Source organism: Vespa mandarinia, chromosome 2, assembly GCF_050613455.1.
Source record: "Vespa mandarinia isolate Hongniang chromosome 2, ASM5061345v1, whole genome shotgun sequence".
In the NCBI taxonomy this organism is placed as follows: Eukaryota; Metazoa; Arthropoda; class Insecta; order Hymenoptera; family Vespidae; genus Vespa; species Vespa mandarinia.
The window spans coordinates 2,957,385-2,980,000 of record NC_140811.1 but is presented as its reverse complement, the minus strand read 5'-3'; the positions used below and the strand labels follow the sequence as shown (position 1 = coordinate 2,980,000).

The 22,616-nt window shown below is 31.9% G+C and overlaps 3 protein-coding genes across 13 annotated transcripts in view; 1 reads left to right on the top strand and 2 right to left on the bottom strand.

Annotated features, from left to right (window-relative positions):
- Positions 1-11,892, bottom strand: part of LOC118439795 (uncharacterized) — a 63,675-nt gene extending 51,783 nt beyond the window's left edge. For 7 of the 11 annotated variants that reach the window (XM_085655155.1, XM_085655156.1, XM_085655157.1 and 4 more), the window contains exon 1: positions 11,569-11,890. The gene's annotated coding sequence lies outside the window, so the exon portion shown is untranslated. Of the gene's footprint in view, positions 1-11,568 lie in introns of all 11 variants that reach the window. The other 4 variants (XM_085655163.1, XM_085655158.1, XM_085655162.1 and 1 more) reach the window with 2 other exon arrangements.
- A 1,056-nt stretch (positions 11,893-12,948) lies between these two features.
- On the top strand, positions 12,949-14,075 carry LOC118439807 (cysteine-rich PDZ-binding protein). Its single transcript, XM_035861972.2, has 2 exons — positions 12,949-13,123; positions 13,217-14,075. Exon 2 carries the CDS (start codon positions 13,262-13,264, stop codon positions 13,562-13,564), a length of 303 nt encoding a protein of 100 aa, XP_035717865.1. The 5' UTR covers positions 12,949-13,123; positions 13,217-13,261; the 3' UTR covers positions 13,565-14,075.
- A 685-nt stretch (positions 14,076-14,760) lies between these two features.
- Positions 14,761-22,616, bottom strand: part of LOC118439796 (uncharacterized) — a 36,504-nt gene continuing 28,648 nt past the window's right edge. The window contains exons 2-4 of the mRNA XM_035861928.2: positions 21,515-21,756; positions 20,571-20,721; positions 14,761-19,747 (exon numbers count right to left, since the gene is read on the bottom strand). Of these exons, the coding sequence (XP_035717821.1) occupies positions 16,458-19,747; positions 20,571-20,721; positions 21,515-21,756 (3,683 nt within the window). The 3' untranslated portion in view covers positions 14,761-16,457. The remainder of the gene's footprint in view (positions 19,748-20,570; positions 20,722-21,514; positions 21,757-22,616) is intronic.

Genomic DNA, 22,616 nt, shown 5'->3' with positions numbered 1-22,616 from the left:
CACACGTCACGCGACGACGGCGATGATGACGACGACGACGACGACGACGACGACGACGACAACGATAAAAGACGACAACGACGAAAGACGAAGGTGAAAATTACGAGAGAAACGACATAACAAATATAATATAAAGCTGAGAAATGTGAAGTCTCAAGAGATGTCGTTAAGTGACTCAAGAGTTAGAAAGAAACTAAGGATGTTAGTAATAAAGTGAAAATAATATGAAATATTTTATTGCGATATTTTACTAAACCGTTTAATATATTTATTTATTTATTTATTTATTTATTTATATACCTATGATAGTATTACACAATACTATTGTATTCGTTAATAATTATTAACGCATAGATATTTTCATGAGTGAATAAAAAAGAAAAAAATATTACCACCGCAAAAACACCTGAAATTTATATATTAACAAAATTTTAATATATTAATTAAAGTTATTTTTGTACGTATTGATTAATAATGTAGCAGTAATCGTTTAATATAATTAATATAAAAATCGTCAATACACAAAAAAAAAAGAGAAACAAAAGAATAATAAGAAAAAAAAGAAGAGAAATATTAATTCTATTACTCGTTTAAAAATATACATAAGATAATACAAATATCGATATTACTAATTAGCCGATCGACGTTATTAATAGGTTATGTATGCACGTCTCGACGAAAGAAAAAAAATGGCGGTCGACTTAAAACATGGTCGATGCAAAAAGCAAGAACGAAAGAAAGAAAGAAAGAAAGAAAGAATGAAGGAGCAAAAAAAAATACACTCGTAAATATAGGTTAAAGAAGGAGGTCGGGGTCAAGCGGATGCTAAAATCCTTTGGCCGTCTTCGTTGCACGCGCTTTGATACCATTCTCCCCTTCCATCTCCACCACCTCCACCTCCATCTTCTTCTATTTCTCCACCCTTTTCATCCACCCCATTTCACGCTCGCGCGGGCGCGCTCATCGTACTCGTCTCTGGTTTCGTCTCGGTTTTCCTATTTCGCGTTAAAGAAAAAGACGAAGAAAGGAAACGAAAAAGGTAAGGCGCGTTCTATGTTTTGATACTCTCACGTATTTCAACATGTTCTCGCGAGAATCGCATTACGTTCCCGTGATTGTTTCACCGATATCAAATATATTTCCTTTTCTTTACTCACTTCGATTTACAAAATTAATTATGAAAGTTAGAGAGAAAGAGAGAGAGAGAGAGAGAGAGAGAGAGAGAGAGAGAGAGAGAGAGAGAGGGAGGAGAGAAGAGAGAGATATAGAAGAAATAAATTTTCCTATGGATATTTCATTAATAGATTTAATAATCTATTTTCAAATTAATTATTCTATTAGAATTAAGAATAATAAATAACAAATGTTGACATATTGCACGCACCAATGATATATTATTTTCGTATTATTGGAGTTATTTTATATAACAAACACGAGGAATGTTCATTCCAAAGGAAATACAAAATGGCCGACCACTTGATTCTCTTCTCTAGTTATTTACTCCGAAAAAAAAAAGAAAAAAAAAAAGGAAAAAAAAACTATACCAGAGCCCTACTAGTTATTTACTGTAACTATTCACTTACTCATTCAATCATTCACTCCCTCACTCGTTAACTCACTCACTCACTCACTCATTTACTCGTTCATTCGATACGTCATACAATTTTTTCACCGTAACCAATGGATGTAATATAACACCTAGAAACTACTCGTAACTTTCGCGTTAATCCAAAAACGCATACATACATATATACATACATAAATATACATACACACGCATACACATATATACACGTATATAAATACATGTAATCTCGAAATCGCTGACTAAAACGGCCATCATTTACAAAGGAGAATACGTATAGTGGTCATGGAGGAGGCTATCATAAAGAGCTTTAACGTCGAACATCGTACGAGATTTACCAATCTATTATCTACTCCTACCGTTTGTGAAAATGGATCTTCTGTTAACGATAAACGCAATACACGTTTGGTCATTCTCCGTCGTACCAATGAGGAGAACTCCATTTTCTATGCGATACTACGATGTTATTCCGAAAGGTACAGGGTAATCAATAACAGTCGTTATTAAAAGGCACTTTGCAACCTTTTTTCACCCATTTTTTTTTCGCTTGCCCGATTTTTACCCGCATATACATATATATATATATATATATATAAACACACATATATATATATAGACATGACTCGCACAGGTGTATGTGTGTGTGTGTGTAAATATATATATGTATGTATTTCCCGTAAAAAATATTAAAGGAGGAATATTCTCTAGAATGAATCGGATCGATCGCAAGTAACCCATAGCAGTGGTCCTCAAACTTTTTCTTTCGAACAAATGAACCATTTAAAGAGTTCCAACGAAACTTTTATCTCTCTCTTTCTCTCTCTCTTTCTCTCTTTCTTTCTCTCTCTCTCTCTCTCTCTCTCTTTATCCTTCATAATTATCGTCAAAGGTTAAGAACGTTCTTTTTAATTTTTCAAAGATTACATCGATACAACCAAAAGAGATGAAGCTCTTAAAGAGAGAACTAATTTTCTGGATTATGAGGATCTACGAAATGAGAGAACCATGAGAGTAAGAGAGAGAAAGAAAGCTTATCGTTTGAAGAGAAAAAATAAAACGCGAGAAAGAAAGAGAGAAAGAGAGTGTACACTATTGAAAAACGGTGTTCGTCTATGTTATATAAGAAGGGAGGGAGGAGGATAGGAGTATAAGGGGGATGATATACGGAATGGAGACTCGACAATTTACGCATCGACAAAAGGCCTCTCGCAAAAAAAAAGAGAAGGGATAAAAGTAGTGGGGAGGATAAAAGGGGATGAGATGCGGAACTATAAGGAAGAAAGAGGGTGAATCAGAGGAAAAAGCTCAAGAGGTGCTCTCTGATCACTCTTTCTCTCTCTCTCTCTCTCTCTCTCTCTCTCTCTCTGTCTCTTTTTCTTGTTCGATATAAAGTCGTTCAAGTCGAGGCGAATAAAGTGGGTAGACGAAGCCGCGCGCTACTCGTCAAGATCAAACCTTTGCCCGCGTGCTTATGAGAGAATTAGATCGACGAGATACAGAAGGTAGACAGACACACTAAATGGGGTGAATGTACGAAAGCAGAAAGAAAAGAAGATATAGGAAAAAAGAAATAAATGAATGAATGAATGAAGGAAGGAAGGAAGGAAGGGAAGGGAAGGAAGAAAGTACCACCTCAGTGCAATCGATCAATGAAAATATATCATTGAATGTTTCCTACGAATGTCATTTAATACTTTATATAATTAACGTTATCTTTATCAATTTAACATTATCCTTACAGATTTGTCGTCATTTTATTTTATTTTACTTTTTTTTTTTTTCCTTTTACCCCCAATATCATTATAGCACGATTTTGTGTCACACTTAATTTTGCGAATTAACTTTGTTTTTTTATTATTATAAATGCGACTATAAACATGACTATATGTACATACGTATATATGTATGTATGTATGTATGATGGATATATATATATATATATATATATATATATATATATATTAAACTGAAGTTGTACTATTACGTGTATGTTAAAAGTGACTGTAAAAGTTAGCCGACAAAATTTCTACATGGATTATGTATACAACTCACTGTAAAGATCGTTCTTTTATTCCTTTTTTCTCTTCACTCTCTTTTTTTTTTTCTTCTATTTTTCACTTTTCATTCGTCTCTAAAACAAACATTTTACTCGTATATTTTGGAAAAAATTTGAAAAATTTTGAAAACCTATATCAAGTAAAAATTATAATATATTATGACGGCAAAATAAAATAAAATTTAACAAATATGTATATATATATATTATATATATATGTGTGACTTTAAAGTTATATGGCGTTAAATAGGATTAATAACTCTAAATAAAAATAACATAAAATAAAAAATTTCGTTCTTATTTTTTTCCTCTCTCTTTCTCTCTCTCTCTCTCTCTCTCTCTCTCCCTCCCTCTCTCTTTTTCTTTTTCTCACTGTCTAAATCTCTCAATTTATTCAATAATATATTTTAAAGATAACATTTAGAGAAGTTAAATTAAATAAGAAGAATAAATCGATTGAACGATCATACATAGTTTTAATTCCAAATATATCGTTCCTTTGAATAAAAGTTTACCAAATCAATATCAGAATTATAACATAGTTACGCGTTTATTAGGAAACAAGGAAAACTACTTTTCATAGTTAATGCTTTAGGAATATGATCGATCCCCTTAGATATATAAATCGGTGTATATAGGACGTTTGAGGAACGTTTATAAACTTGAAATCGTTCGATGTATATACATACGTACATACGTATACATGTATATATATATATATATATATATATATATATATGTATGCATATATGTAGGCATATATGTATGTATATTCGTCATCGTCGTCGTGTTAGAGAAAGGGGTATACGAAGGAGAGGAACATTGGCGCTAATCGAACTGCGAACGTCGAACGCCACCATCGTTGTGTCACAAGAGGTTAGGGTAGTTCTCTCTCTTTCTCTCTTTCTCTCTCTCTCTCTCTCTCTCTCTCTCTCTCTCTCTCTCTCTCTCTCTTTCTCTTTCTCTCACATACGTGCGTTCTCGCGTAACTGGAAAATGCTCGAAGCTACATAATAGCACGGTATCAAACCCTGCTTACAAGCACGAGACACGGGATCGAACACCTGTACTACGTGACGCATTATTAATGTCCTTAGGGTGAAGAAGGGGAGGGGACGGGGAGAGAAAAAAAGATGCGAATTTCTTTTTTTCCCCTCTCCCCCTCTCTCATTTTCTTTCTTTCTTTTTATCGTATTACAAATGTATACTCCTTTATATATTCATGGCATATATCGAAAAGCAAATGGGTTAATTTTCTCATAAGTAGTTCAATGCGAAAGGAAGAAAAAAAAAAGAAATTTAGAACATCTTGGTATATATATATATATATATATATGTACTCTTATATAGCATATTACATATTATATATTATTATATACAAAAATAATATGTAAATACTAATAAATGTTCACACACACATATATATATGTCAATGTTAAAAAACATGCCTTCTTATATCAAAATATTTTTTGAGGTTATCATATTCTACTCTTTTTGTTATTAACATATTATTATATATATATATATATAATATTGATATATAATAATATATATTTACTATACAATAGATTAATATCAAAAAGTAGACTATACGTGATAACCTCAAAAAACATTTCAATATAAAAAAACTCACGTTTACTGTTTGCAAGATACACACACACACATATCAATATATACATATATATATATATATATAAACTTAAAGAGAATAATGTTAAATAGACATTGACCAATGAACGATTAGAAAAGGACGATCGACAACCAATCGGCGACGTTGGAATCAGTAGTAGACAAAGGTGGACGCATCATCTAGCCTCGTCTGGCTCGTCGACGCGCTCGCGTCGCGGCGCCGCAACGAGGTCGACGATTCGACCCGAAGAGAACGCGTCGTCGTCGTCGTCGTCGTCGTCGTCGTCGCCGTCGCCGTCGCCGTCGTCGTCAGTCCCTTCTAACCAACCCCTTCCTTCCTCCCACCATCCCAACACCCTCTCTCTCTTTTCTGACTTTATCTTCCTTCTTCCTTCGTTACTCTTTATCGTCATCCGTCCAAGAGGGACGCGACCCGACGCCCCGCGTCGTCGGGTCGTGTCGCGCCGCCGACCGCGATTCGTAGAAAATCGGGACGACAAGACCGATCGAACATGTTGTTTTAGAATTATGATTTGTCGTTGTTCTTATTGAATACCCTCGTAACGAGAATAAGGGATGGAAAATGACGACAATAGAAATAACAAAATAAATAAATAAAGCATTTAAAGATTATAAAAACATGAACGTGAATACACCATTATTACGGTATCTTCTCTCTCTCGCTCTCTCTCTCTCTCTCTCTCTCTCTCTTTCTTTCTCTCTCTCTCTCTCTTTCACATCGAATTAGCGCAACGACGCGACACTTTGATTATTTTTCTTCTTCAATTTTTTTTCTTCTTTTTTTTTGCGAGATCAGCCTTAAGAAGAAGAAAAGAAGAAGGAAAAGAAAAAATAGAAAAAAGTGGAAAGAAAAGAGATAAAAATGTCCATAAAGATTTTCATTAAAATGCGAATAACTTTTATCCTATTACGTCGCGACGAACGTTTCGTTCATATTTTTTGGAATGTTAGCATTAAAAAGAAAAGAAAAGAAAAAAGAAAGAACAGAGAGAGAGAGAGCAAAGAAATAATAAAGAAGCATCCGTGCAATCATGCAATAATCATTGATAGATATAAGAGCATAGAATCAATCGAAAAAAGAGAAAAATCTATGTGATTACGATAAATGATCAATTAAATAGTTCGCCGTAATCGAATTCTCAAGAATTTGGATGATTACAGAGCCACCGCCTCGATTTATAATAAGTAGATTTTAATGAGACTTAATTATGCGCGTTGATGGACGACCACGTTGTCATGGCAACGTGGGAAAAGCCGCCGGATGAGGAATTAAGTTTCTAATCCGAATGGGAGACATTGTACCGACACCGCGGATGATAATACAGTCGAAAATAGCACCAGTCGTCAAGGCGGATCATGGAAAGCCGACTTGACAGACAGGCAAATAGACGGATGGACAGACGAACAGACGGTGAGAGACAGAGAGAAAGAGAGAAAAAGAGAGAGAGAGAGAAAGAGAGACAGAGAGAAAGAGAGGGAGAGAGAGAGAGAGAGAGAGAAAGAGATAGCTGCTACTACTACTAACTGTCTAAGGATCGATACAATTATGTAAGTGAGGACAGAGAACAGAACGGACATTCCAAAACGAGAAAGAGAAGATATGTATATCAGAACGTTGCGACAAGTATTTCCCTTCGCTCTCTCTCTCTCTCTCTCTCTCTCTCTCTCTCTCTCTCTCTTTCTCTCTCCTTCTTTTTCACACACATACATATACATATATGCACAGATGAATATACATTTTCTTTATATTTTTCTATCTCCAATATTTCCTCTCTCCAATTCTTTCTACATTTCTTATTTCTTTTTATGTCATATTATCTTGTTCTCTTTCTCTATCTCCCTCCCACCCTCTCTCTCTCTCTCTCTCTCTCTATATATATATATATATATATATATATATATATATTTTTTTTTTCTATTTCTTTCTCTCTAGGTTGTCGATAAGTTTCACGATGAGCAACACAACACAACACATATCGTCCTTGCTTCGTAGCTAGCTGCTCGCCATTAGTATCACGTCGTGCGGAAACTCGAGAAAGACCGTCACTGGTCCGCACCATAGGCCATTACGGTTTGATACCGGTAAGACCCCCATAGGTAATAGCCAAAGCATCGAATTTTCCTACTAGAGGAGAATAACCGTCGTAAGCTCTTACACACACACACACACACACACACACACACACATATATATATATATATATATATATATAGAGAGAGAGAGAGAGAGAGAGAGTATATATGTAGAGGGTGGGTCAAAAGTTCCTATAGATCATTTAAAAAATCAATTACTATTTTTTTCGAAAAACTTCTTAATACAAGTATACACGTATGTATATAAAATGGTTCAAAATTACTTCCAAATGATTTCAAATCACGTTAGTGTATAGGCGTACGACGAGTATACTCGTAATTAATTCAATAACAATTTATAGTATTACAGACAGAAATATATGTTATCTTGATAGACAAAATTCGGGAATCGACTTTACATGACGAGTATACATAATTACACTCTTCCCGTACACGGTATATAAAGATTTAAAGATTCAATTGAATATTCCTTTTCAAGAGACTTTTTAGATTTAATTTATTGGTTTTATTTTATTGTCTTTCTTTTTTCTTTTTTTTTTTCTTTTTTTTCTTTTCAAATTGCAAAAATACAAGCGGAGAGACTTTTAGTTCACCCGATATATATATATATATACATAAAGACGTATGTACGCAAGTATATCATATTCACCCCTACAGAAAATGTATCTAAAGTGACATGGTACCACCTTACACCCGACAAAGATTTATATTATATATTAAGATTTATAAGATTTTTCTATTTTCTGACTTCAATGTTTCAAACTGACATACGTCGTAATATTTCTTAAATTCGAACAAGAAATATGTGTATATACATATATATACATATATATATATGTATATATATATATATATATAATTTATGACTATACGTATGCGACAAAGAAAGATAAATAAAGAAAGAAAAAATAAAGATTTTATCGTTATCAAAATTGAGTATATTATTGAAATAAAAAACTTAGTAATTAAAATAAAGTACATTCTCTAACAACTCTTCGTTTTAATCTATAATCTAAAAACTCTACTAATATATATATTTATATATTTAAACTCGACAATAATCGATCGTTCATAAACATCGTGACGAACGTTTACGTTGATTTTAATCATGTTTATTTTTTTTCCTCATTTTCTCCTTTTTCTCTTTCTCTCTTTCTTTCTCTTTTTTTTTTTTTTTTTTTAAATCATCTCATCCGAACGTTAACATATCTTTATCGATTTTTATCTCTCCGACTTATATTCTATTTTTATCCGATGTTTATTTTTTTTTTCTTCTTCTTCTTTTTCCAGGGAAAAGAAGAAGAAAAAAAAAGAGTAAAAACGAAAAAAAGAAAGGAAAACAATATAAAAATATATCATCGAGTAATTCCAAACACGTACTAAAATCTTCCTTACTACTCACCACTACATTGTATTAAAATACATCTATCTATCTATATATATGTATATACACACCATATATATATATATACATGTGTGTGTGTGGTATGTGTGGTATATGTGTTTTCGATGAAGGTATATGATACTTAATACGATATCGCATTTCGTTTCGTGGAAATCTTTTACAATATCGTTATGCGTATGGCGTTCGAACGTATCCTGCGTCATTAGTGTGTATTAGATGCGTTTGAATAACGTCGCCCTTTCCAAACTCGCCCTTAATTTTATCAGATTTTCTATTTCTTTTTATTTTTCTTTTTCTTTCTTTTTTTTTTTTAACTTCCTTCCTTTTTTTCTTCTTTGTATCTTCTTGAAAGTTGATTAATATAATTCGTTTTTCACGAAGAAACGATCACGTTTACGACATTCTAGTCGACGTTCGATGAGAACAAATAAATAAATAAATAAATAAATAAATAAATAAATAAGTAAATAAAAAAATTTCCTATTTCGCGAGAAAGGCGATGGTCGATCGTATTACCCATTTTTCTTTACCCCCCTCAACCCTCCGTTTCTTTTTTTCTTTTGATCTTTTTTCTTTCTTTTATTATTTCATTTATTTTTTTATTTCCACCCCCCTAAAAGTTGAGGTTATATATATATATATATATATATATATATATGAGATCGTTTACGTACCACATATGAAATATGTTTAATTTTGATAATATGAATATATAATGTGATCAAAACACTTGTAGGTTACTTATGTACGAACTTTAATATTTGTAAAACGTATATACATACATACAACATATATATTATATATATATATATATATATATATATATATATATATTATATACGCAAGCGTATTTCTTTCATAGGTGAAAAATAATACGTAAAAGAATATGAGACAGACAGAGACAAAGAGAGAAAGAGAGAGAGAGAGAGGAGAGAGAGAGAGAGAGAGAGAGAGAGAGACAGAAAGCACACACGTCGAAAAAAAAGGAGCTATTTCCCGTTTCGAGGCTACGCATACGTAAGTGCATACATACATACATACATACATACATACATACATACATACATACATACATACATACATACATACATACATACATACATACATACATACATACATACATACATACATACATACATACATACATATATACATATATACATATTCACGTCGAATGCGACAACTTCGCGAATCGAGTACCGCGTCGATCGGAACAGACCGAGAGAGAGCAAGAGAGAGAGAAAGAAAGAGAGAGGGGGGAGAGAGAGAGAGAGAGAGAAAAAGAAGGATGCTGTCATTCTTGACACCTCCATCGTCCTTTGTTCGTTTTCTACCCATCGCACTCACGGAATCGCACATTGACATCTCTGCCATTCAGTAATACATCACGAATTCATCTAACTAATAAAAGAAAAGATTTATATATCCGATAATATATTACAATATATATAATCTCTCTATCTCTCTCTTTCTACATATATATATATATATACTCTTATCGAAAACTCTTATTACAGGACTTTTTGTACAAAAAAAAAAGATAATATATACATATATATAAAAAAAAATCCGAGAGAGAGAGAGAGAAAGAGAGAGAGAGAAAGAGAGAGAGAGAGAGAGAGAGAGAGAAAGAGAGAGAGAGAGAGCAAAATATCAAGGGATTAAATTAGGCCGAATAAAAAATCACGTTTAACACGTACGAATTGTACAAATGAAAACTATTATTCGCGAAAATGCGAAGAATTGTTGGTATACAAGAAAAATTGAAAAAATTAACAAATGAAAAAAAAAAAAAAAAAAAAAAGGAAAAAAGGGGAAAAGAAAAAAGAAAAAATCAAAACGACGAAAGAAAAATGAACGAAAAAGAAAGAAAAAAAAAAAATAAAAGAAAAACAAGAGAAAAAAGGAAAGAAAAAAATGTGTCCGTCAATTTGAAACGACCGAACGACGTCCAATAAAAGAGAATGTTACTGGTATTGTAAAACCTCGATTTATATCTACATAATACATATACATATATATATATATATATATATATATCTTTTCTTGTACATTCGTAACGACGTTGTGTGCTTCGTAGCTTCGTTTTATGTAGAGAACCCCCAAAGAGCGCGTGTTTCCCCCGTCGTCGGGCCGACGACGTCGAGCAAAGGGAATCGATCCAACGCGCTAATATCTCTCTCTCTCTCTCTCTCTCTCTTACTCTCACTCTCTCTCTCTCTCTTTCTCTCTCTCACCCTTCTGGACATCGGGGATACACGAATCAGGCGATCCGACATAAGACTGACTTTTTTCATATATATATATATATATATAGGACCTTACATGGCGTAAAAGATAGAATTCAAAATCAACGACGTTTCTATTACATATACGCCTCTCCTCCTCCTTTTCCTCCTCCTCCACCTCCTCATCCGCCTTCTCTTCATCCTTCTCTACCACCACATCATCTTTCTCAACACACGTATGTACTCTCTTTCTCGCTCTCTCTCTCTTTCTCTCTTTTTTCTTCCTTCCTTCCTTCCTTCCTTTTTTCTTCTCTTTATATTTCTCTCTCTCTCTCTCTCTCTCTCTATCTCTTTCTCTTTCTCTTTCTCTCTCATTCCGAAGAAACGACACACGGTATCGAAAGTATTCAATTAATTATTCTCCTTTTCTTTTCTTTTCTTTTCTTTTCTTTTTTCTCTTCATCTTCTTCTCCTTTCTTTTTCTGCTTTTTCTTTTTCTTTTTCTTTTTCTTTTTTTGTTCTTTTAAAGAGCAATTATCATAAAATTTACCTTTATCTATCTCCTTCCCCCCAAAGGCATACACTGGTCACTTTATTAAGGCACGGGTGCACTGGCTCGATCGGCTGCCACTGAAACGCCGCAATTATACGGGAAAGTACGAGCGCGGTTTATGCACGACGGGTGTTTCGAGGGTGGCCGGGTACTGAACGAATAGATGGCGCCCTTGCTAGCCAACGCGCGCCACCCCCTTTTCACTCGGGCTTTCTCGGTCGACGAAATTTCTACCCGAGAGACCTATCCCTTTCTCTTTCTCACTCTCGCCCGTTCTCACACTCTTTCTCTCTCTCTCTCTCTCTTTACACTCCTACTCCACCACCTCTCTTCCTCCTCCTCCTCCTCCTCCTCTTCCTTCTTCTTCTTCTTCTTCTTCTTCTATCTACCACCCCTACCACTATCTCGACCACTACCACCACCACCACCACCACCACTATTTTGCTGTTTCCCTTATTATAGCTATGATAAATTTACCAAGTACGCCCATTCGCGCCATCAAGTATGTCATCAGCGCCTCCATGCGTCGGTTTTTACATCTAACTTGCCAATCGTCCTACGATTCGCTCTCATCATATTTCCCTTCCTTATCCTCGGATTACCTTCTTTTCTTTCTTATATTTCTTTTTTATCCCTAACTTAATTTTAATTAAATTATTTTTCAATCTTTGTTCGGAAATTGTCAACGTTGGTTGTAATATTTCTTTTCAATAATTTCAAGATAGTCGAACATCGTAAAATTACTAAATTAAAATACACCAATCGTGTAGCAGCTATGGACGGTATTATTTTCTATAAACGTTGTTCATTCGTCGAATTTTTTTTTCGTTTTTTGTTCTTTTTCTTTTTTTTATTTTTGTCCTTCCTAATGTTCCATTAAAATTAATTAATATGATATAATATTTCTTTTGATATAGTAATTTAATATTGAATATATATATATATATATACACGATATTTCGATAATGAAATACGTCGATCGCATCTTAACAATGGAGGAAACGTTTATCTATGGTAGATTTTCATTGGTCGAATTTTCTATGTATCCAATCATTATCTTTTTCGCTTTCACAAATTTTTTATTCACTGTTATTATATTCTAGGGACTTTTTTTAAGGAATCATTTGCATTGCTGAAACACCTAGAAAAAAGTGCATAAATCGAATTTTATTTTTACTTTTCCGAATTAAAATCAATTTTGGTATATATAATTATTTATTTCTTATAAAAATTAATATATTAATGAAATCAATTAAACTGAAGTTATCGTCACGAGTTCGTAGTAATAAATTGTGCATAACTTCACTTAGTACATAGTATAACGAGCAAAGCTGATTGGCGGAATCTCTTATCCCCACCTTTTCTTTTCTCCTACCATACCAGCATCCTCAAGCGTCCTTCGTTGTCTTTTAATGACGTAATACGTAATTACAAAAGAAAGATAAGTTTGTGTATATATATTTTTTGTTTGTAAAAACGGCGAACATATTTCTATTTATAATTAATGGAATTAATTGATATTTTCGTAGAAATACAATCGATGTAAATAAACGTAAGTGTGAATTTTTTTCTTCTAATAATATTACTGAAGAACATAACCTCTAGAAAAACAAATAAAATAATTTTTGTTGTTTTTTATTACCAGATCTTTATTATATCTGCCGATTATTCAACTAACAGATTTGACAAAATGGTTTGTGAAAAGTGTGAAAAGAAATTGGGAAAAGTTATTACACCAGATCCATGGAAATCTGGTGCTAGAAATACAGTGGAAAGTGGTGGTCGAAAAGTTGGAGAAAATAAAGCCCTTTCGGCGAGCAAGGCACGATTCAATCCGTATACTGCAAAATTTGAGACTTGCAGAATATGCAGACAAAAGGTTCATCAAGTAGGTTCGCATTATTGTCAGTCATGCGCTTATAAAAAATCTATATGCGCGATGTGTGGTAAAAAGCTTATGAGTACAAAAAATTATAAGCAATCTGCTACGTAAAGTTAACAAGCTTTATAAAGAAATATCTTATGAAATAAGTGATCATATTTTTATATGTATAAAATGATACATATGGAAAACAGAAGAAAATACGAAAAGTATTTTCGAAACTATCCTTAATGTCTTCTAATTACAAATAATATGTGACTTATGTATTTGTATATACATGAAATATTTTAGTTTGGTAATATTTCATCTTTTTAAAAGTTTATTTAAGTATTTTGTTAATATAACCAATGACTGAATATTAAACGTATTAATATTTCTATATATTAGCATGCACAAATTTAAATGTTATTATACAAAACAGAAATGAACAATGATAAAATTTAGAATTAAAAATAATCAAAAATGGTTTCTGTGTTATAAAAAAAAAAAAAAGAAAAAAAAAAAAAGATTTCTTTATCTTAATCTTTTATAATATTGTCATATCATACTCTTTTGACGTGTTTATATCTAAATACCTATGCACACAGACAAGTACAATAAGAGGTAGTAATATAAGTTTGCATTGTATTTGGATTTTATCATAATATATATATATATATATATATACATATATATATATATGTATATATATATATGTATATATACTTGTTTTATATCTGTGATATTAAAAATCTTATAATTATGTTATAAGTGATAATACTTATTTAATCCTTTAACACTTTAATTGTATATTATATTCTATAAGACATATTTTGTTTAAATTTTCTTTTCAGTTCATATAAAATTATTTCGTTCAATGAGAGCAAATTATATTATTAAATTTAGATAACTACTACAGTATAGTAAAAGTTGAATTATATGTTATTTGTTTAGTTTTCAAAAAATAACAATATTGTTACAAAAAACAACTTGTGTAAAGTATAAAAATATATATTCTATTGCACCAACTTTTATATCTAAAGAAAAATGTACACTTTGTTAATTAAAAATTTATACATATTTTAATGAGTTATGTTATAAACAAAATTAATATATCCGTTGTGCAAAATAAATTATTATATAGAATTTATCTTTTTTTTTTTTTTTGTCGAATATTAATAACATGTTTGTATAACATAAAAAATGTGATCTTTTTTTATGTACCAATGCAATTAATTAAAAAAATATATATATATATATTGACAATTGATATTATAAAAAATAATCGTTATAAAATGCAATCAAACATAAAACATTTTTTTATCTTCTTATACATTTTGAGTATTTACTTTTTCTGAATAAGTAATGAGTAGTCATAGATAGAATTTGTTACAGCTTAAATCTTTTCGTTTTTTTTTTTTACATTTGTAATCAATATCTATCTTCTTATTTTAAAATGCAAAATATAACTATATCTTTGCATTATTCTCTATATATAACTTTATATCAACAGCAGCAATATATTTTCATTTCTGGTTTACACTTATTTACATCATTTTATTTTGTTGCTAATCATATAATACAGTATGTTTTTTTTTCCATAATTGGTATATTAATGGGAAACAATTTTTCTTTGATAAATTTTCTATCTTTTCTCTTTCTTTGTTTAGATAGATAGAAAATATTTTTAATTAAGAAGAAAAAAAATTAATTATAAAATAATGTATGATTTTGCAACCCTATATAAGAAATTAAAATTGATCAAATAAAAATATAATGGAACTTATAAACTATAAACCCCATTACCAATATTGAAAAGAATAGCTGTACAAACTAATCTCATTTACAGATCATTCTCTTAAAATTTGACTTTGTTGACACCATAAAAACTTGTATACTTAATATATAGGAAACAAAAGATTTGATTATACAAATGTTGTTATTAAATTCTTAAAAAAATAGATTCATTTAAAATTGTAATCAATATATATATGTACATAATATAATAATACTTAACAGAAATGCTTATATCAATAATTTGTGCAATTTTTCTGTGCACATTGTCTGTTAATTTTTTTTTTCTTTTTTTTTTTTTAAATCAGATTTTTCTTTTTTTCAATAATTTTTCAAAATCTAATATCTCCTGTGTTCTATACACTTATTCATTGCCACATAAACGATTACTTATGGCACATGACATTATTATTTATTTTCATGTCTTTTTTTGTGTGCCCAATATTTTTTACATATATTTTCTAAACGTATCCTTCCTTTATATCTTCCTTTTACAAATCAGTCAATAAATAAAAGTTATCATTGATATTAAAACAAAAACTAAAACAGAAAAAAAGACTTAAATTATTTAATACTAAGTACCATTAGAAATAAAATATAAAACCGTATATTGTTATTTCTTTCTTTTTTTTTTTTCGTTTTTTTTTATAAACAAGCAGCACTATTTCTACACGCATTTTTTTTTATCTCGACTTGAAAGAATTTTTACATCTGAATACTTAATTAAAATATTTTTCATTGATCATTCTCACATGAGATTATTAAAACACTTTACACGCATTCGTACAGAAACTCATCATATAAATGCAGACTCTTATTATCGTGACTCAATATTATTTAAATACAAAAATATATTTCATTGTGCTAAAATATTATTTATCAATATTCTGTTCTCAGTTCTCATAAAGTATTTACTTTCAGATATTCGCATTCCTGAGTATACTTATGTTTTTTTTCTTTTAAGTATTTTTTTTTTCTTTTTTTTCTTTTTTTTTCTTTTTTTTTTTTTTTTTTATGAAATAAACATTTGAGTACAGGCACCATGAGACGACATATCAATGATCATTATTTTTCACTAAGAAAATCTAATTAACATAATATTTTCAAATTTGTTACTATTTTTCCTTTACATATAATATTTTTACATTAATCCAATTTTTGATCATTATTGCATGATCTAAAAATATTAAATGAAATTTAAAATTTGTCCATCTCATTCAAAGATGTATTCTTACTGATGTATCATTTTATCATCCCCAGAAGATAACATAATATTCGTAACAGATTGTGGTTGACTACTACCATTGCCCCATCGATTTTGATCCTTATTATCACCTAAGAAGATCCAATGTTCAAACTTTTTATTAGCAGCTTCAGATTGTTTCTCATCAGCAAGATTGATATCAGAAGTTTGTGAATCCTTGCCAGTCGTAGATTTGTATTCCGAAACATAAACTACATGTTTCTCCGTTTTATCTTCTTTAGCCATTTTCGTTATGTCCGATCTTCTAGGAGGAACTGGTGGTTTTTTTCCAGATGTTGGTTTCCCATTGGATGTAACAGTGATCTCATGATGAGCTAACTTTCTAGCTTCTCCGTTATTATTTCCCATAACAGAGTGTACATCTTCGCTTTCATTGTCAAGATCATGAATATTGTCTCTGTTAGCTGAAACCTTGATTTCTGTAATATATGTCATCTTTTGTGGACTGTTTGGCATCGGTGTACTCGGTAAAGGTGGACGACTTTCTGATTCCTGTAAATTATAATCAATAGATTCCCTAACGAGTCCACTATCTTCACTATTCTCTCCACTGGAGACACTAACGTTACTGATATTATGTCTATCGTTATTAGGAGATGAGAGATTCTTGCTGTTGACTGTGACATTAGATCCAAATTCATACTCATCTTCTTCCTCCTCCTCTTCCTCCTCCTCCTCCTCCTCTTCTTCTTCTTCTTCTTCCTCTCTTTCGTCATTTCGTTCGAGTTTTTTATTATTAGAGACACTTACATTACGTTTTGTAAAATGCGACTCGAGCAATGATTCCGTAGGAGATTTGGACTTGACAGGTGAATATCTTTCACGTTGATCAGATTTCTCTTCGAATTTCGATCTATGTACGTGAAACGTTGAAATTGAATGTTCTTTATTATCGACATTGTACTCATTATTGGACTTAAGTCCTTGCGTTTTAGAAATTTCTGTTTCGGTTTTGGAAAAATGAACTTTGGAATGTGTTGGAGTGGATGATCGTCCAACGCTCAATTCTTTTACATTTATAGAATGAACAGGTTCGAAGCTTTTGTCTTCTAAGGTTGATTGCCTGCTACGTTCCTGGGTATCATTATGATACCTCTTGTCTTTAACAGATTCGATGGAATGTTTTTTACAGTTGTGCTCATGTTGTAAATGTTTTTCCTCACAACCACGACATTTTTTATCAACGAGAATCTTCGTTATTGGTTCTTCAATAATTGCCTTTTTACCAGCATAAAATGTCGCATCGTTTGACAAACGTGAACTTTCCTCTCTCCATTCGTCCAAACGCGTTAAATTAATTTTCGTAGATTCGTTAGAAATTGTCGGTGATTTACCGGCATGCATCTCAAAATAACGCAAGGCTCTATTGAAATCTTCATTGACGGGACTCTCGTCATAATCATTTTCCTCAATTACGACGACCTTATCGTCGTCATCGTCATCATTCGACAATGGTTTAGCTTGCCTGAAATCTAATTCCATTTCCTCCAACGTTGGACTCTTAACAACCATACCGTCATTCACGATTCTAGCCAAAGAATTATCTTCGTCGGGATTGAACATTCTCTCGGCGTGTATAAATTCTTGGGTTAGACGTTTGCTAAGAGGCAAATTGTACAACTCTATACTCGTTTCATTAACATCAGCCTGAATATCGTCCAATCTTTCATTAGTTACCGGTGATAGTAATTCATCTTTCATTTTTATTTCTACAGCTGACTTTGATCTTTCTAACGTACTGTTACTCTTCTTACGTGTCCTTGGCTTTTTCGATCTATCATCTTCCTCTTCCTTAGTCCAAAGAACATCCTCCAAAGTGCCCCATTCGTTCGACTTCTTCAATTTACATTTATCAAAGGTATCAATCTGATCCAACTTGGTTAGATCCTCGGTCGACTCGTTTATATCCTCCGGTGGTAATGGGGCCTTCCTTTTTTTCGAACCGGTATCAGTCATATCAAGACTCTGAGCCCTTTCCAATGGGGTCGACGTTTTATTCTCGTACTTGGACAAATCACCTAGGCTCGCGGCCTTTCTGTAAACGTCATCTTCCTCGTCGTCGTTCACCTCGGGTACCGGTGTACGATGAATCGTTATATCAGCGGGATTCAACTCGATCGTGGTAAAACTATTCTGAACCTCGCTGTCCGTATCCGACTCGGAATTTCTTCTATGAACAATATTACTTTCGAGCCTGGATCTACGTAATTCCGTGTCATCCGTAATATCCCTTACTTTGTTCACATAATCGCTGAGGGATTCGGTATAATCTGCGATACTATCAATCGCGTCCTCTTTCTCATGATCGTGAGATCTAGACGTTGACACGATCTTTTTTATTGGCACGACAATGTCCGGCTGTTGATCTATGTTCGAATTATTAGCTTTCGGAGGTGCCGGTGCTTTTCTTTTATTTTTTGGTGGACTTTTAAGATCTTCGATGTCATTCGAATTATCCTGCGTAAAGACCTTCGGTGAATTCAATAACTCCGAACTGTTTTTCCTATTTCTACGAGCTGCCATTGCAGCATTGTGAACTTCAGCCGGTACCTCCGATGGTATTGTTATCGATTCGCTCGTAGATTTATCAGGATTGTCCAATACATCAATACCATTCATTTCCAAGTTACGCTTGTTTGATTTCAAAACATTCGAAAGATTTTCCGTACGCTGTTTTGGTTCCGTCGAACGTAATTTGTTAACATTTTCCGACGTCACGTCGGACGATACGTTAACAGTCGTACCGCTGGTAGACATGTATTTCTCAACGTCCATCTTTTTCGAATGCCTTCGTTCCAAATTCGTGTTATGCTCGTTCTGATTCTCGATACGGTGAACGGTACCGTCGAGGGCCGGCAATACCTTTATACCAAACTTATGATGATTGTTTTTCGCCTCGTCGTGACGTCTCTCCAAAGTATGACTACCAGGAGTCGATTTCGATGATTTCAACGTAGAATTCATCGTCGAATAATTCGAACCCACCGACTCGTTCGGATCGGCTATGAACAATCTTTTGGCTGAGCTCTTATGAGCCTGCGATAATTCCGGAATTGATTGACTTCTATAAAGCGGATGACATATTCTTGTTGGACTCGGACCTACTGTCTTTTTCAACAAGGTCGCTGGCTTTGAACCGGTACCACCGCTCTCTACTTCCAATTCAACGTCGTATGGTGATGCATAACTCAAAATCGTTAGAGCATCCTCGTAGACCATATTACGGAAGCTAATTTTCACGCTTGCTATCCGATCACCTGAGGAAATTAGAGAAAAATAATAATAATAATAATAATAATAATAATAATAAAAGAAATGATAAACGCACAACATGATTCATTTGTTAATGTATTTTTAACGCTTAAATGTATTCATAGGAAGTATCATATTTTCCATTTTCTATTGTAGATATATGCGTACATATATACACGTAGAATTAATGAAATTTCACTTTTTTTTTTATATGTAACAAAAAAAAGAAGAAGAAGAAGAGGAATCTAGGTATATAGACCATTTCTCACGGAAGAGAATAAAGGAGATTTAAATGACTCCAAGATAAAACCCTACGTGATATTACAATTTAATTGTGTTACCCGTTCGAAAGAAAGTATGTACGCCATTGTCTTGATATTCTCATTCCAAAAAAAAAGCGATCTGCATTTTTTAAATATATAAAAAAAAAAAAAAAAAAAAAAAAAAGAAACAACTGTATTTGCAATAAAACCAGATACATTTACTTATTCACATAACTATAAATTATAAATACAAGTCGAGATATTTATCACTGATCGATAAAAAAAAAAAAAAAAAAAAAAAAAAAAAAGAAAAAAAAAATAAGGAACGAACAAATATAAAAATATCTTTATAATGATTCTTCGTTCTATTTGATAATCACCGATTAATAATAAAATTTGTAATGATTTGTAATGAACCAATGAACCGATCCAATTAACCTGGATTAACATAGATTCGTTTGAGATTTAATTAACCTCTTCTTGACCAATCAATCCAAATTGATTTGTCAATATATTTTTCTGGAGGGAAAAAAAAAACAAAAAAGGATAGAAAAATAATAATTACCAGGATGTATTCGGCCAGATTCTGAGGCTGGTCCACGATGTAGAAGATCTTTAACGAAGATCCCTTCTCTCATGTTTCCGCAAACGTTGAATCCAAGTCCGGTGAAATCTCGACTCCTTAGACTGACTACACTGACTCTGGTAGCTTTTGGCTGTTTAACACGTTAACGATGAAAATAAATCATTAAGAATAAAATATATTTAAATAAACATTTCTTTCCTTGCATAGATTTCTTTTACTGTTTTCCTTTTTTCTTTTTTCTTTTTTTTTTGTTTTTTGTTTTCTTTTTTCGGTCGCAATCGATAAAATTTAAAAAGATAATTAGGAGACGTCTTAGGTACATTACATTCTCGTTTCATGAAATTCTAGACGTAGATATTTCGAACGAGTCCTACGACCGATCGGCATCAATATCAACGACAAACGACCCTTATGTACATAATCTTGTATGTAGACACATATATACATACATACATACATATATAAATATATATATATATATATATATAAATATATATATGTATGGTATATAAGTTATCCAACATAACAACAATGGTCTCGTATAAACAGAGTTATGTTATCCTGATATATGCATGTATTGAAACACCGATGATGATGGTGGGGAGAATGAGGTGGGCGAAAGGGGTTCGTTTACACGTCATAATATCCGTGTGTTCCATTCGATACCTTATTCGATAATAATCGACACCGATTTTACATAAATTTTTTTTCCTACTCTCTCTCTCTCTTTCTCTTTCTTTTCTTTTTTTTTTTTTTTATTACTTCATTAGCTCGATGAAATCTGATGTTAACGAGCATCCTATAACAAAGCAACGTCGAGGGCCGATTGTATTAAACGATCGTTTTATTATTTTCTTATTTAGAGAAAGAAAAGGAAAAAAGGAAAAAAATAAAAAAGAAAAAAAAGTATAAGTAGAGCTTACACCAAGGCACGAGTCGTCTAAGGTTCTCCTTTTATCGTTACGATTGGTCGAGCCAATTCCCAACGACGTCCATGGTGTCGACCAACGTGTCGAATCCTTAGCAGGAGTATCAGGGACCATTGATATCGATCTATCCGCCGAAATCCTTCCGACTGCTGGTGTGGCATCCTTGAAACAAGGATTGTCAAAGGCATATGCATCCTCAACGATCTCTGGATCCGTCACCAACACCAAATGTTTACCTGTGTACATACACACATACACATACACACATATATATATATATATATATATGTATATGTATATAATAAATGTATATGTATGTATATAGTAGAAATCAATTAAGATTGGTTTCAAGTTAAAAAAAAAAAGAAATAAATAAAAATAAAATAAAATAACAAAATAAATAAATGAAAAGTAAAATCAAAAAAAAAAAAGAAATCAGATTTATTTGTTGATGCTATATCGGAAATTATTTGATTTTTTATTCAAATTCTAACGTTTAAAAATCCAAGCGAGCGATAGTTCTAACATTCGACGCAGATCGATTGAAATCGGACGACATTTCGAAATGGATTCTTTCTTTTTGTTTTTTTTTTTTTTTTATAGGAAAAGAGATCGCAATGGCGTTCATTATTTTATCGTTTATTTTTAACGACAACTTGAGTATCTTTTAAAGACCCCCGACTAATGAATATAGAACTGTATATATACATATATATATATATATATACGTGTAACATTGTTTTCAATCGATTAGAATTCTAAAAAAAAACTATGATATCAAATATTTTACGTAAGCGGTACATCCAGCTGGAATAAAAATATAATAGAAATAATAGCAAAAAGATAATTACAATTATTATTAATCGCATATTGAAATACGTTAAACATTGCCATTTTCTAATTCTCTAAATACTTATGTAAACTTTATTTAAAAAAAAAAAAAAAAAAAAAAAAAATTAAAACTAATTCGAATGATTGACAAATGATCATTAAAATTTCTTCCCAAATTATGATTGTTAATTATGGAATGATCGTTAATGATTTGTTGATCATCGAATGATCGTTAAAATTTCTCCTCCTAAACAATGATTCAATG

Coding starts and splice junctions, on each gene's coding strand:
- LOC118439807 (XM_035861972.2), top strand. CDS start 13,262: ATGGTTTGTGAAAAGTGTGAAAAGAAATTGGGAAAAGTTATTACACCA.